The 17240-nt window shown below is 41.2% G+C and overlaps 1 protein-coding gene across 2 annotated transcripts in view; it reads left to right on the top strand.

Annotated features, from left to right (window-relative positions):
* The first annotated feature begins 269 nt into the window (after positions 1–269).
* Positions 270–17240, top strand: part of LOC131197532 (uncharacterized) — a 26737-nt gene continuing 9766 nt past the window's right edge. The window contains exons 1-2 of one of the 2 annotated variants that reach the window (XM_058181716.1): positions 270–450; positions 1419–1457. In XM_058181716.1, the coding sequence (XP_058037699.1) occupies positions 420–450; positions 1419–1457 (70 nt within the window). In that variant the 5' untranslated portion in view covers positions 270–419. The remainder of the gene's footprint in view (positions 451–1418; positions 1458–17240) is intronic. The other variant, XM_058181715.1, reaches the window with a different exon arrangement.

Here is a 17240-nt window from a genome sequence, read left to right on the forward strand (position 1 = left end):
TCAGCATCTATTCTATCAAACAGAAATATCATTCTTCTGCAACTTCTTCCTGTTAGCTGAGAACAGAAAGGATATTTAATAATGATAAGAACAAAAACGGATTGTTGATGAGATAAGCAATGCAAAATGCCTTCTGGGGTCTCTAATTTAAGCTTTCTGTTTCTCGAAACAATTTCCTATGGATCTGTGACTGATTTTTTTCTGAAGTCTAGCATTTCTTCTCAGAATGATTGCGTAAGTGTGGGCTTCCCTTGATAACTCTGCGGACTTCCCATCGAAGGCATTTAGAAGATCTGCTTCAAAGGAGAAGCTTCATTTTAGAACTACAAGATACTCAAGCATGCCTTTTGAAGAACAGTAATTTCTGAGGGACCATAATTGCCAAATCAAAATTTGAAAGAAGATTGATCTCACTCAACATGGATGCCTTTGGCCTGGTCCCCACGCTAAGTGAGTTACCTTTTCCTCAAAACTCTTCTTTGCTCTAACTCTTACTGGGTTTTTTTGCTTTTAAATTTCTGCTCTCAGGCTGTTCTTACTAAAATGAAAACTTTGGCTTGCCAAAAATTTAAAATCGCCGATAACGATGAATCTTGGGTATCCTTTTATGAGCAAAAGAAATTTAAAAAGCCTCTGCGATTTAGCTTTGAAGCTTACCTAGGTGAATTTTCTTTAGATTTAAATATTGATTGAGATTGGAATTTCAAAGCACCGGATGTTACAACCTTGCTAACAACAGAAAGCAGATTAGTTTCTCTTGGATACCCAGGATAATGTGAAATATGTTAAATGTGATTAAACCTATGTGGCGTATCTTTAAATAAATACAATACAGCTTCAAAGGAAGGCTGAAGTTCTAGGCACAGAGAAGATGTGCTGAATTCTGCTACTGCTTTGCAGCGATGAATGGTTGATATGTTTGTCCCTTTGATTGTATCCAATTTGTATGGTTATTTCATGATTATACTTACATATACTGTTGTGTTTGACAAATAAATACATAAAATAAATAAAAATATGTATTGTCCATCATCATTTGAATTATGTATTGTCCATCATCATCACCATTGGGAGGGCTGGGTTATTATGGCTCGATTTGTTTTTTTTTAACCAATGGGCGTTTGAACAATCCAGCCAATTTTTTTTTAAGTTGTTCCATTTATAAGATAATTAGCAAACCCTCTAGTTTTCTTCCCTCCTCTTCTCTTTTTAACATATGGTGACAATTGTTATACTTGAAGTGAATTTGTACATTGGATGTATATCTAGTTTTCTTAATTAGTTGCAGTAAAATAAACAATTACATCACTAAGAATGTATTTCTAAGTAGACATATAAAGAACTGCTGTGTAAGCTCAGTGAAATTCTGATAATTCTTAATGTATAAGATTTCTTATATATTTCTTATTCTTTTGCAGCTTTGCTTCATATTGTGCTCCAAGGATCCTCATCTGCAGGTAATGTTTCAGTTTCCCTCCCTCCTCCCTCCCTCCCTCCCTCCCTCCCTTCCTTCCTCCCGTCCTTCCTTTCTTCCTTCCTTCCTTCCTTCCTTTATTTTTATTTTTATTTATTTTGTCAAGCTTGTATTTTATGACAGATACAAGTGTGAAATAATTATAAACATATGTAAAGGATATGAATAAAAGAAAACATTAGGACAGGGACGGAAAGCATGCTAGTGCGCTTATGCACGCCCCTTACAGACCTCTTAGGACTGGGGTGGGGTCTACAGGAGACAGTCTAAGGTTAAAGTTTTGGAGATTTGGGGAAGAACCCATAGAGTCAGGTAGTGCATTCCAGGTGTTGACAACTCTGTTACTGAGGTTGTATTTTTTGCAATCTAGTTTGGATCCGTTTACTATGAGTTTGTATCTATTGTGTGCTCTTGTATTGTTTTGGTTGAAGCTGAAGTATTCGTTGGCTGGTAGGACATTGTAGCAGATGATTCTATGTACTATGTTTAGGTCAGACTGAAGATGGCGAAGTTCTAAGTTGTCTAAGCCCAAAATTTCGATTCTGGTGCCATAAGGTATTTTGTTGCGAGTCAAGGAGTGGAGGACTCTTCTTGTGAAATATCTCTGGACTCATTCAATTGTATTAATGACCAATATGCAGTGTGGGATCCAGACAGATGAGCTGTATTCAAGAATTGGTCTGGAAAAAGTTTTGTATGCCCTAGTTTGCAATTCAATATTACTGGAGAAGAAGCTACGCAAGATTAGGTTAAAAACTCTTAATGCTTTTTTAGCAAGCTGTTACAGTGATCCACCCATCCATCCAATATACCAAGAGTGAATATTCCACTAATATAGCACTAATAAAATATAATATATAATATAATATAGCACTAATGTAGCAGAACTCCTAAGCATAATCTTCGATAAAGCTTTCACGACTAGTTCCCTTCCCAAACTTTGGTCTCTAGCCACAGTCATCCCTATCTTCAAAAAAGGAGAAACCCCGCCTAGTTGAAAATTACAGATCAATCTCTCTATGCTTGGTCACCTGCAAAGTAATGGAATTTATCATCAACCAATCAATCCATTACTCTCCACCTAGAAACAAACAACCTACTCTCTAATAAACAATTTGGTTTCAGAAAAAAAAAATCATGTAACTTACTTCTCCACTGCAAAAACATATGGACTACTAATCTTGATCAAAGCAAAGCAATAGATGCAATCTACATAGACTTCTGCAAAGCTTTTGACTCAGTAGTACATGATAAACTTTTCCTAAAACTAAAATCCTACGGCATTTCAGGACCACAATTGGATAACTGCTTTCCTGTCAAACAGACAACAAATGGTCAAAATTGGCAATGCTCTATCAAATCCTGTTCCTGTCAAGTGTGGTGTTCCTCAAGGCAGCGTTCTTGGACCAACGCTCTTCATACTATACATAAATGATCTCTGTGACCATATCTCAAGTTATTGTGTTCTCTTTGCTGACGATGTCAAATTATTTAACATGACCAACAATACTACTAACCTTCAAAAAGACCTTGACTTTGTATCTGATTGGTCTAAAACTTGGCAACTCCAAATCTCAATCAGCAAATGCTCAGTCTTACATATTGGAAAAAAGAATCTAAACACTAAATACAAGTTTGATGGACATTACCTTACAGATGACCCCCATCCTGTTAAAGATCTTGGAGTTTTCATATCAAATGATCTAAGTGCCAAAGCCCACTGCAACTACATAGCAAAAAAAGCTCTAAGAGTTGTAAACCTAATTTTGCATAGCTTCTTTTCCAAAAACACTACACTACTAACCAGAGCATTCAAAACATTTGTTAGACCTATTCTTGAATACACCTCACCTGTCTGGAACCCATATCACATTTCTGACATCAACACAATTGAACGTGTCCAGAAATATTTTACAAGAAGAGTTCTCCGCTCCTCTGAAAACAACAAAATACCTTATACCACCAGACTTGAAATCCTGGGTTTAGAAAACTTAGAACTCTGCCGACTCCGACAAGACCTGTGCTTAACTCATAGAATCATCTATTGCAATGTCCTTCCTGTTGAAGACTACTTCAGCTTCAATCGCAATAATACAAGAGCAAACAATAGATTTAATCTTAATGTTAACCGCTTCAATCTTGATTGCAGAAAATATGACTCTTGCAACAGAGTTATTAACACTTGGAACACACTACCTGACTCTGTGGTCTCTTCTCAAAATCCCAAAAGCTTTAACCAAAAACTGTCTACTATTGACCTCACCCCATTCCTAAGAGGACTATAAGGGGCATGCATAAGAGCACAAACATGCCTACCATTCCTGTCCTATTGTTTCCTTTCACTATATCAAATTAATATAGTTATTGCATACTTTTGCTCATATATATGCTTATGTGATACGTAGTTATTTTATGTTGATGCTTGTGTATATTGTTGTGAGGAAAAAAAAATAGTTCATAGAAGAAGTTTCTTCAGTTCTGACTGGATGGGAGAAAATAGAAGGATTGATTTTCCTTGCTGTCAACTGGTTGTTAGTACTCTTTTTGAAAGTCGTTCAGGGCATTTGGAGGTTTATCTGGGCCCTCATGGTCCCCTGAATAGTGCAAATGGGTGTGCAACCTTTTTGAAACTGCTGAAAGTACTGTGTTGTAACTGTGCAACCTTTTTGAAACTGCTGAAAGTACTGTGTTGTAACTGTGCTGGGACTTTCAACAGTTCCAAAAAGGCTCCACACCCATTTTCACTATTCAGGTGAACCTGTGGGCAGATAACTCTCCAAGTGTCCTGAACGACTCTCAGAAATAATACTAACAACCAGATGACTGCTAGCAATATAAATCCTTCCCTTCCCCACCATCCAGTCATCAGAACTGAAGAAGCTTCTTGGATGAGAAGCAAAACGTCTTCAAAGAAAGTACAGCTGCTTTTTGAAAAAGCACCTTTGGAACAACCATGACCTGGAAGACTAAGAATCTCTGTAGACATCTCTCGATTACAAGGGATGGGACGAAAGCTAGAAACTAACTTACTATTCCTCTGCCAGGTTAAGATTAAAAAAAACATTATAAGATGATACGCATACAGTTCTGAGAAAGAGGTTGCTCTCTGCCCCCTTGAGATTTTTTCTGACTTGCTGCCCCTCCTTGCCAATGAATCAGGGGTGAAATTCAGCCGGATCTATCTGGCTCATGTGAGTTGGTAGGGCCGGTGGCGAGAGGCTCTGCCTACCCGCTGGGACATTATCACATCCTGTTTTTGACCCTCTGCGCATGTGCAGAACAGTGGTGGGTTTCAAAATTTTTTACTACTGGTTCTGTGGGCATGGCTTGGTGGGTGTAGCTTGGTGGGCATGGAAGGAGAAGGATACTGTAAAATCTCCATTCCCACCCCAATCCAGGGGAAGGTTACTGCAAAATCCCCATTCCCTCCCGATCAGTTAGGACTTGGGAGGCAGAGAATAGATGGGGATGGGGCCAGTCAGAATTTTTACTATCGGTTCTCCGAACGATTCAAAATTTCCACTACCGGTTCTCCAGAACTGGTCAGAACCTGCTGAAACCCACCTCTGTTGCAGAAGGCTCTGCACATGTGCAGAAGAGGTGCGCAAACTCACACTCCCAATCCAGTAGAAAAGGTAAGTGTGTTTTACCTCTGCAATGAATGGCAGCAAGGTATCAGGGTGTCCTATTGACACGTAACAGGAGTTTGTGTGGACAAGCAATAGCAACATCTGGTGTGTTGTTTCACAATGGGCAAAACCAACCATCCAACTCGTGATGTCTGACATTCATCGCTGGTTGCTCTATCTTTATCTGCAGTATAAAGAAACAGAAACCAAGCCTTTTCAAGAACTGATGACTGGTTTTTTTGCATCAGTGGAAGTAAGGAATGTTGGCTTATTCTTTTCTGTTTTAACTCAGTCACACTTGCAAAAGCTTTTTCGCAAACAGCCCCCTCCTGCTAGAGCTGTGGGGGTGGGTGTGAGAGAGGAAATATGTGTTCACCAACATGTTCTTGAGTTAATGATAAGAATCTTGACATGTGCAATGAACATCTATTATTGTTTTTTACTCCTGTCTTCCATTCCTGTAATTTTTGCAGATGTACTCTTGATCTCTTTCTCTCTCTCATTTTATCCCTACTTGTTACCTTGTAGTCTTCTGAAAATTGTCTCCCGTGTTCCAGGATCAGCGACACACAATTGCTACAGTTAAAAGTTGAGAAAATTTAGTTCTTTCTGAGATATATATATATATATCGTCAACTTCCGGATCTCCGAACCTTTCGTCGCGAGCTTAAAACGCACTTATTCATCTGCGCGGGACTGGATTAGATTTTAAAGTTATTGGTTTTAAGGGGTTTTTTATTATTTATATTGTTTTTAAATTAGGCAATAGAATAAGTTTTTTAATTGTTGTTTTTTAATTTGTATTTATATGTATTTTAACTGCCTGTGAACCGCCCTGAGTCCTTAGGGAGATAGGGCGGTATATAAATTTGAAAATAAATAAATAAATAAATAAATATATATATATATATACATACATACATATATATATATATATATATATATATATATATATATATATATATATATATATATATATATATATATATTCTGAGGTTTTCGTGGGTGTTTGTATGTAGGTCTTTGGTTATTCGGGTTTTCTCCCGCGGAAAATTGGAAGTGTCTTGGCGATGTTTCGACGAAGTCTCATTCGTCATCTTCAGGCTTCAGCTTCATGCTTCTGGGAGCAATGTGTGATTGCAGCTGTTTCTTCCTTTTTAACTGCTAGTGGGGGTTTGAACTGATTGGGTGGGAGCTTGGCTGTGTTCTGATTGGATGGGGTTTTTTTTGTGCTCTGATTGGACACACCCCCAGCCAATCAGAGCACAAAAACCCCACCAATCAGGCACAATAATTCTCCACCAATGTTCAAACCCTCACTATCAGTTAAAAGGAAGAAACAGCTGCAATCACGCTCCCAGCACACTGCGAATGACGCTTCGAAAACTTTACTCCAATTCCATGAGAACCGGAATATCGAGACCTACCCCCAAAACCTCAGAATATATATCTATATCTATCTATATCTATATATCTATATCTATATCTATCTATCTATCTATCTATCTATCTATCTATCTATCTATCTATCTATCTATCTATCTATATATGTTTTCTGAGGTTTTCGTGGGTGTTTGTATGTAGGTCTTTGATTATTCCGGTTCTCTCCCGCGGAAAATTGGAAGTGTCTTGGCGATGTTTCGACGAAGTCTCATTCGTCATCTTCAGGCTTCAGCTTCATGCTTCTGGGAGCAATGTGTGATTGCAGCTGTTTCTTCCTTTTTAACTGATAGTGAGGGTTTGAACTGATTGGGTGGGAGCTTGGCTGTGCTCTGATTGGGTGGGGGTTTTTTTGTGCTCTGATTGGACACCCCAGCCAATCAGAGCACAAAAACCCCACCAATCAGGCACAATAATTCTCCACCAATGTTCAAACCCTCACTATCAGTTAAAAGGAAGAAACAGCTGCAATCACGCTCCCAGCACACTGCGAATGACGCTTCGAAAACTTTACTCCAATTCCATGAGAACCGGAATATCGAGACCTACCCCCAAAACCTCAGAATATATATCTATATATCTATATCTATATCTATATATCTATATCTATATCTATCTATCTATCTATCTATCTATCTATCTATCTATCTATCTATCTATCTATCTATCTATATATGTTTTCTGAGGTTTTCGCGGGTGTTTGTATGTAGGTCTTTGGTTATTCGGGTTCTCTCCCGCGTAAAATTGGAAGTGTCTTGGCGACGTTTCGACGAAGTCTCATTCGTCATCTTCAGGCTTCAGCTTCGTGCTTCTGGGAGCAATGTGTGATTGCAGCTGTTTCTTCCTTTTTAACTGATAGTGAGGGTTTGAACTGATTGGGTGGGAGCTTGGCTGTGCTCTGATTGGGTGGGGGTTTTTTGTGCTCTGATTGGCTGGGGGTGTGTCCTGTTTGGGTGGGGGCTTGGTTGTGCTCAGATTATTTTGGGGTGTAGGCTATTGAGGTGTGTGAGGAAGTTGTCCCATTCAGACCCATAGTCAGCTCCATAGGCTCACCTCCACAAAACCTAGCCAAATTTCTCGCCAAACAACTACAGCCCTATGCAGAATCCATCACCTCACACGTAAAAAACTCATTCCAGTTCATAGATATCATAAAGAAACAAAACTTACAGCCCAGCGACCTACTTGTGAGCTTTGATGTCATATCCCTCTTCACCCAAGTGCCAATCAAAGAAGCCTTGACAGCTATCCAAAACAAATATAACCCCCCCCAAGCACATCCTAGATCTGACCAACCACTGCCTATCCAACACATACTTCATCTATAACGGACAAAAATACAAACAAATAGAAGGAGCACCCATGGGATCACCCCCTCACCTGTCGTTGCCAACCTCTACATGGAACACTTTGGAACCCAAGCACTAGAAAAATCTGATCACAACCCAAACTCTGGCTCAGATACGTGAGCGACACCTTCATAATCTGGCCACACGGAAAAGAAAAACTTGACAACTTCCTCACACACCTCAATAGCCTACACCCCAAAATACAGTTCACCATGGAAACAGAAGTTAACAACCAACTTCCCTTCCTAGATGTCTTAGTCTACAAGAAACCTAATGGCTCCCTAGGGCACACCATCTACCAGAAGAAAACACACACAAACCGCTATCTGCACGCACTCTCACACCACCACCCAGCACAGATCAACTCCGTAGCCAAGACACTCATCTCTAGAACAAAACGCTTAGCTGACGAACAACACCTAAAAACCGAACTACACACTCTCACAAACGTACTAACATCCAATGGATTCCAGAGAAATGAGATTACCAAACTAATCCAAAAAGAACCCCCCACTAAAATCCAAGACAGAGAAAAAGAAAACGGCACAGCCCTCCTCCCATATATAAAAGGCACCACAGACAGAATCAGCAAGATCCTCCACAAACATAACATCAAGACAGCATTCTGCACAAACCAAAAAATATCCACCATCCTAAGAAACCCCAAAGACAAAATTGAGTTAGAAAATCGAAGAGTATATGAAATCCCATGCACCGCCTGCCCTACCACATACATCGGACAAACCAACAGAAGAATAAGTGCACGCATTGAAGAACACAAGAACTCATTCAAAAAAGAGGAACCAACTTCTTCCCTGGTCCAACACCTTAAAGCCACAGGACACGATATTGACTTTAAAAAGACCAGAACTATCGCCAAAACTGAACACTTTAACAACAGAATAATCAGAGAAGCCATTGAGATAGAAAAACGCCCACACAGCATGAACAAACGAGATGATACCTCCCGCCTACCAGCCATTTGGAAACCCGCCCTTATTGACAAACGAGTCCCTAACACGAGGAATGACACCAGACCCACACTCACGAGGTCCACACAGGATGTCACCACCACACATCCACCCAGAAAGCAGACCCAAACCCACACTGATCAGGAAGCATGACCAAGGACCAGAAGCCAGACCACAGCTGCAACATTAGCCATTTCAACCCCCTCCAATCCATACATACAGCAGACAGACACCCACTATGAAGATGTAGCACGACCACAAACACGAAGCCAAACAACAGCAATGCAGCTTACCAGCTCAAATCCCCCTGCAACTCAGACTAATCTGAGCACAACCAAGCCCCCACCCAAACAGGACACACCCCCAGCCAATCAGAGCACAAAAACCCCATCCAATCAGAGCACAGCCAAGCTCCCACCCAATCAGTTCAAACCCTCACTATCAGTTAAAAAGGAAGAAACAGCTGCAATCACACATTGCTCCCAGAAGCACAAAGCTGAAGCCTGAAGATGACGAATGAGACTTCGTCGAAACGTCGCCAAGACACTTCCAATTTTACGCGGGAGAGAACCCGAATAACCAAAGACCTACATATATATATATATATATATATATATATATATATATATATATATATATATATATTTCAATGTGTGATAGAGAACGCCTTCCTCTTTGCTAACAACGAAGAGCTTTAATACATGTAACAATTGAACTTGAATCTGGCCATTTCATTTTTTCCAGCTGCTTTCCTTTTTTAAAAATATACATACAAAATTTTCATACAATTATATTGAATACAGTGTAATTGCCCTGGTGTTCCACTTGCTATGAAACAAAGGTAAAAACAAAATAACATATATACCTGTACAGTTATTTCTGAGCATCATATTCTAGTACAGTGATGGCTAATCTTTTCTGGATGGTGTGCCCAAAGCGCGTGCATACCGGAACCCCCAAAATGCAATGCGCTCATGGCCCTGCGCATGCATCCCTCTCCTCTGCATGCACACATATCCCCCTGCATGTGCCTCACCCTTGCACATGCACACATGGCCCCCCTCCATGTGCCCCACCCACCCCGCACATGCACACGTGGGCCCACTACACACACCAAACTCCCTGTGCCTGCATGACAGAGACCCGGCAACCAGCTGGCTGCTGGGAGTCACGCACGCATGCGTGGCAAAGCTGAACTGGGGCAACAATCTCACAGAGAGGGTGCTGCGTGCCACCTGTGCCGTAGGTTCGCCATCACAGTTCTAATACAGTATGTCAGCTTATCAATCATTCTAATACTTAATACATACATAATGTCTCTTTCCATGTCCACCTAACCTGATTCTTTTGCATTCTAACTTCTACCTTGTGTTTCTAATCATTGATAGAAACTATCCCATGTATCATAATATTCTGTATCCCCTTTATCTTTTATTTTTAGCGTTAGTCTGTCCATTTCCGTACAGAGTAGTATCTTCCTTATCGTCTCCTCCTCTGAAGGGGTGTTTTCACTCTTTCACTCTTCCTTCTGGCCATTTCTTAATTATGTTAAGAATATTTCCCTTACAACTCAACCACTTCACTCAGCTCAGGCTAAAAATATTGAAAATGTCTGTTTAGAGTCGAGCTTCAAATTCATGCAAAGTGCCTGCTTCAAAATATGCATAGAAGGCCTGATGGAGACTTTGCTGGCAACTCCTGTTGTGTCTTGCCCGCCCTCAGAGCAGCCGGGGCCTTCTTACCTGCTCCCGAACACTGAGGAATGTATGCCTCCCGGCCCAAGTCCTGGCTCCATGCCCACACAAACTGCAGAAGGAGGAGCATCTCCCGGCCCCAGCCCTGACTCCATGCCCAGGCAAACGGAGCAGCTAGACCCCTCCCCCTCCTCCACAGCATGTGAGCCTGAGGAGGGTTTATTCCCAACAGCTGCTGATTGGTGTGACCCTCGCATCAGAAGGCTGGATATGCGGAGGCAACAGAAGGAAGGGAGGGGCAGGCCTTAATGAGTGCTGAGTCATGGAGCCACACCCCATGGCCTATATAAAGGATTTGCTTTCTGGCAGTCTCTGAGTCAGGCAAAAGTCGAACTTATCTTGCTGAAGTCACTTACTGGTCTCCTGCCTGCTCTGAGGACTTTGGGCAGAGCTGCAGAGGCAAGACTGATTCGGATTTCCCTGACCTGGCCGTCAGCAGAGGAGTGGGACACGACATCTCCTTAAAGGACCCATGTCTTTTTACCAGCCAGATTCAGTCAAATCTTTTGATGTGATAGAAGAGTCGACTCCGTCATGACCTGTGTTTAACACACAGAATCATCTATTGCAATATCCTTCCTGTAAAAGATTACTTCAGCTTCAATCGCAATAATACAAGAGCAAACAATAGATTCAAACTTAATGTCAACCGCTTCAAACTTGATTGCAGAAAATATGACTTCTGTAACAGAGTTATTAATGCTTGGAACTCATTACCTGACTCTATAGTCTCTACTCAAAATCCCAAAATCTTCAACCAAAAATTGTCTACTATTGACCTCACCCCATTCCTAAGAGGACTATAAGGGGCGTGCATAAGAGCACAAAAGTGCCTACCGTTCCTGTCCTAATGTTCCCTTTCATTATATCAAATTAACATAGTTGTTGCATACTTTTGCTTATATATATGTTTTTCTTTTATGATGTATTGTTGTTTTATGTCGATGTTTTTGTATACTGTTGTGACAAAATGAAATTTAAAAAAAGTGACCAGCTGTAAGTTGAAGTCATATACCAGTTCAGTATCTGATTTTTTTAAAAATATAAACGATGCTGAGTTACAACGGTTAGATGGCTTAGACATTTGGTATTTGAACATGGATCTTTTTAACATTTATATTTTATTATTTACTAATCTGGGTGAAATGTTAATATAGACTGCTAGTCCATGTATCTGTTGTGGCCTGTCAGCCACTGGCCCCTCCAGATGCTGAATCAGATGAGGAGGAAATATGGGAGTCAGGGCCAGCGTCAAGGCAATCTGAGAGTTCTGAGTGGGAAGAGGGAATGGAGCTGTCAGAGATAGAGACAAAGGCAGAGCCTGGGCCATCCATCAGCCCTCAGATAGAGAGTCAATAGCCCCCAGGTCTAGAGGTGGCTGATGAGAAATAGAAGGAACATCTGGCTCCAGTGCCTGCTGCGCGGATGTGCAGAAGGCAGAGGAGAGGAGAGCAGTGGAAATCTATGGGCTGGTCCTTGGGACAGAAGAGCCACTGCTGCTAGTGAAGCTCCACCCTAGCGATGGGGATAAAAGGCAAGGGGTGGAGATGAATAGGTGTGGCAGCTGCCTGCTGTGTGTGAGAGAGAGACTTTTTGCCGGGGCTGCTGGTGCTCCTAATAAAGGGAACAATTAGGTAATTACAGGAGGCAGGTCAGAACAGAATCATACGCCATATGCTAAATAAATAAACATGATGGAAAGAAGTTCTATCACAATACATACAAGTATGTGAGGAGAACTGCAAGTTCCTTCAACCCAGGAAAAAGCATGTTTGTTTTAAACAGTTTCAAGAATTGCTTCTCTGCACATGGCTTATCAAATACAAAGTAATTCACATTTAGAATGTTTTTCATTTCTCTTTAATGGTGTGTATAACAGGCATTTCACATTGCTTTATTTATTTTTTTGCCCTGGATGGGACTCTTGCTTTCTATACTCAAGAGCCGAGGTGGCACAGTGGTTAGAGTGCAGTACTGTAGACTACTTCAGCTGACTGCTAGCTGCAGTTCAGCAGTTCAAATCTCACCAGCTCAAGGTTGACTCAGCCTTCCATCCTTCCGAGGTCGGTAAAATGAGGACCACGGTTATTGGGGGCAATAGGCTGACTCTGTAAACTACTTAGAGAGGGCTGTTAAAGCACTATGAAATGGTATATAAGTCTAAGTGCTATTGCTATTTCTACTCTGCAATCCTTCACTTTTCCAAGTGAACTGCCATCACCCACATCAAATGTCTGGGGAGAGAAGGACTTAAATGACACATATTGTGAGAGAATAGAATATTTAGAATAGAATATTCTTTATTGGCCAAGTTTGATTGGACACACAAGTAATTTGCCTCTGGTGCATCCATATACATCTAAGCAACACAGTAATAAATCATAAATTATAAGATACAATCATAAGCAGAGGAGGTATTCAGCCAGTTCTGACAGATTTTGGAGAACTGGTAGTGGAAATTTTGAGTAGTTCAGAGAACCGGCAAATACCACCTCTGGCTGACCCTGCCTTCAATTTATTTGCTGCCTTCCAAGTCCCAGCTGATTGGTGTGGTCTTCTTTTGTTGCCCTGCACAGGAGCTGGAAAGCAGATTGGTGGGGTGGGGAAGGAATGGGGATTTTGCAGTATCCTTCCCCTGGAGTGGGGTGGAAATGGAGATTTTACTGTATCCTTCCTCAGGAGTGGGGAGGGAATAGGGATTTTGCAGTATCTTTCCCCTGCCATGCCCACCAAGGCATACCCACCAAGCCATGCCCACAGAACTGGTAGTAAAAAAAAATTGAATCCCACCACTGCTCATAAGTCATAAGATACAACCAACAAGTGATAGTCATAAGATACCAATAGGAGTAGCTAATGGAAAAGGTGAGAAGGATAATAGTAACTCAGTCCTACTACATGGGTAAACATCCTTACAGGCATAAGACAGTGCAGTGGGACTTATGCGTTTAGCAGAATGTGTCTTTGTGTCTAGTTGTTTTGGCATGCAATGTCCTACAGCGGTATCCTGAGGGGAGGAGTTAAAATAGGAGTCTGTACATATTTTCTCAGCCCTCTTTCTGGTGCGTGCAGTATACACGTCCACAATAGCAAAAGCACTTAGACTTATGTACTGCTTCATAGTGCTTTACAGCCCTCTCTATGGGGTTTACAGAGTCAGCATATTGCTCCCAACAATCTGGGTCCTCATTTTACTAACTGACTGAGTCAACCTTGGATGACTGAGTCAACCTTGAACCGGTCAGAATTGAACTGCTGTGTTTGCAATGAAAAAAGGAAGAAAGAAAGAAACTTTGATTCTGTTTTTATAAACTAGACAGACTTATTGTTATAGAAATGGCTTGTACTGTTCTGTAAAAGACAAAAGTTGTGGTTGTTATGTTGTTACCTTCGACTATGCCAAAGTTAGTGCCTTTTTCTTTTTTTCCTCCCGTTACACTATACTCCTCTTTTTTCCTTCCTCTCTTCTTATTTTTCCATGTTTTTTTTTCTTTGTATTTTATACTTTGATAAACTAATATAAAAGTTAAATTGAAGAATCGAACTGCTGGCAGTCAACACACTTAGCCTGCAATACTGCATTCTAACCACTGTCCATCATGGCTCCTCAATGCAAGGCAAGCTAGTTGCAATATTTTTTTTCTGCAGTCCTAACTATCCATTGAAGAACCTGTCCCTGCTCTGTTTGGTTGCTGTGCCAAACCAGACAGTTATAAAAGTACAAATGACGGGATCAATAATTGCTCTGTATTAGCAGATCCTTGGTCACTCTGAGCTTTCATTGGTGCTAAGCCAAAGGTGCAAAACCTAAGATTCCTCCAGGCTTGGAAAGCCATTACAAGCAGAGGTGTGTTTCATATAATTTAACCACCGGTTTGCGGCGCACCTAAAATGTGAGCCTGCACGTGCATATGCTCGCTTTACTCATTCACGCACCTTCCACATATATGCCCAGCCTTCTGCACATGTGGTTTGCTCACATGTGTGGTTTGCACGTATGCCTGCAGCTTAGAAAACATGGCTAAATAGGATGGCATAGCACCAGGCAGGCCTACCCGCAGGTCGCCATTACTGGTTCTCCCAAACTTGTCTGAACTGGTGGAATTCCGCCGCCTTCGGCATGACCTGAGGATAATTCATAAAGTCATCTGCTACAACGTCCTTCCTGTCGAAGACTACTTTAGCTTCAATCGCAACAATACACAAGCACACAATAGATTTAAGCTTAATGTGAACCGCTCCAATCTTGATTGTAGAAAATATGACTTCAGTAATAGAGTTGTTAATGCCTGGAATGCACTACCTGACTCTGTGGTTTCTTCCCCAAATCCCCAAAACTTTAACCAAAGACTATCTACTGTTGACCTCACCCCATTCCTAAGAGGTCTGTAAGGGGCGTGCATAAGAGCACCAGCGTGCCTACCGTTTCTGTCCTAATGTTCCCTTTGATTGTATCCAATTCGTATGGTTATTTCATGCTTATACTTATATATACTGTTGCGTTTGACAAATAAATAAATAAATAAATAAAATTCCCGCACTGATTACAAGATTCTTTAGGACTTTCACAAGCATTTTGCTGCTATTTATGTTTTTTATAGGCTTCTGAAAGCCTCAGAAAAGAACGGTGGTTGCTTTAAGGAGTGGATTTATTAAAGGTCATGAAACTTTTCGGACAGCCATATCTTTTTTTAACCTCAGCTTCACATAGAAAGTGAAAATAGAGGGGCTGCTGGTAAACAGCCGAGATATACAATTCTTCTTCTGACTCATTCTTGAAACCTGCCCAGTCTTCTGTGTATTATCACAAATAGCAGGAATTTCTGACAGAGGACAGGAGGAAAAAAAAATGCTCCACTAGCTATGATCGTGATCCGACTCGTACTTCTCAAAACAAAGATTGTTGATGAGTCAGAAAGTAAATTCAAGTGTTTCCCAATCTGGCTGCTTTTTAATTACGTAAGTTTCCCTGCTGGGATGCATGCTCTTGTTTGTTAATAACCAGAATTTTTTTTTTTTGGCTAAGTTTCGTTTCTGAGCTACCTCTGAACTTTTTTTTTTAAAAAAAGAAAAATTTAAACCGATGTGCAAGTTTTATCATTTCAAAAGGAAGGAGACATTTTGCCTATACATTTTGTGACTACAATGAGATGAGTAACTTGGTCGTTAAGTGAAGCAGTGACTAAGTGAAACTATGACTGTTGCTGATTTGTCTTTAGATTTTTAGCAAATTGTTGCTGAACGAGGCAGTTACTAAACTACTAATACCACTCTATAAAGCCTTAGTAAGACCACACCTAGAATACTCCATCCAGTTTTTATTTTATTTTATTTTTATTTTATTTATTTTGTCAATCATATATAAGATAAACATAATTTGGATACATGAAAAGAGTAAGTAAAAAGGACTATTAGGACAGGGACTGTAGGCACGCAGGTGCTCTTATGCACACCCCTTACAGACCTCTTAGGAATGGGGTGAGGTCAACAGTAGACAGCTTAAATGTAAAGTTTTGGGGGGTTGGGGAAGAAACCACACTATAAAAAAGATGTTGAGATTCTAAAAAGAGTGCAGAGAAGAGCAACCAGGATGATTAAGACTAAAACATATGAAGAACAATGGCAGGAACTGGGCATGGCTAATCTACTGAAGAGAAGGACAAGGGGAGACATGATAGCAGTGTTCCAATATTTGAGGGGCTGCCACAGAGAAGAGGGGGTCAAACTATTTTCCAAAGGACCCGAAGGCCAGATAAGGAACAATGGATGGAAACTGATCAAGGAGAGATTCAACCTGGAAATAAGGAGAAATTTTCTGACAGAACAATCAACCAATGGAACAGAAGTTGCCTTTGGGAGTTGTAGGAACTTCATCACTGGAAGCTTTCAAGAGGAGATTGGACTGCCATTTGTCAGAAATGGTGTAAGGCAGGGGTTGCCAAACTCACGGCGTCCTGTTGTTGTTACATGATGTATCACGACTTCCCCCCCTTCGCTAAAATGGGGCTGGTGTGGCCAGCACACGACACATCTGGCCTGTGGACCATGAGTTTGATACCTCTGGTATAGAGTCTCCTGCTTGGGTGAGTGGGGGTTGGACCAGAAGACCTACAAGGTCCCTTCTGACTATGTTAATCTGTTACCATGAAATTTTCCTGAATAATACATGACTTTTCCCAAATTTGCTTTATAAATTCGTAAGATTTACAAGGCGACCCAATTCAAGCATTGTGATGGGAAATAGTGTATAAAGCAAGCAAATAGTAAACCTTCAGCCCCTCCCAGGGGTGGGCTGCTGGAGATTCGCAGGGGTTTGGAAGAACTCTAGGTAAGATTCTGTGCAGTTCGAAGAACCCCCAAATCCCACTCCTGGCTGGTCCTGCCCCACCCCTCCCGGAAGTCCTCATATAGACCATTTTGGATGGAGGTAAGCGCGGAGGCTCAGGAAGGGCAAAAAATGGATCTACCAGAAGTTCAGGAAGGCTGGGTCCATTTCTGGCCTCTAGAGGGCCTCCAGAGCCTGGGGAAGCCATTTTCGCCCTCCTGGAGGCTCAAGGAAAGTCTCTGGAGCCTGGGAAGGGAAAAAAACGCCCTCCCCCTACTGTGGTGCAGGAGGCTAACTA

This window comes from Ahaetulla prasina, chromosome 4 (genome assembly GCF_028640845.1).
Source record: "Ahaetulla prasina isolate Xishuangbanna chromosome 4, ASM2864084v1, whole genome shotgun sequence".
Classification (NCBI taxonomy): domain Eukaryota; kingdom Metazoa; phylum Chordata; class Lepidosauria; order Squamata; family Colubridae; genus Ahaetulla; species Ahaetulla prasina.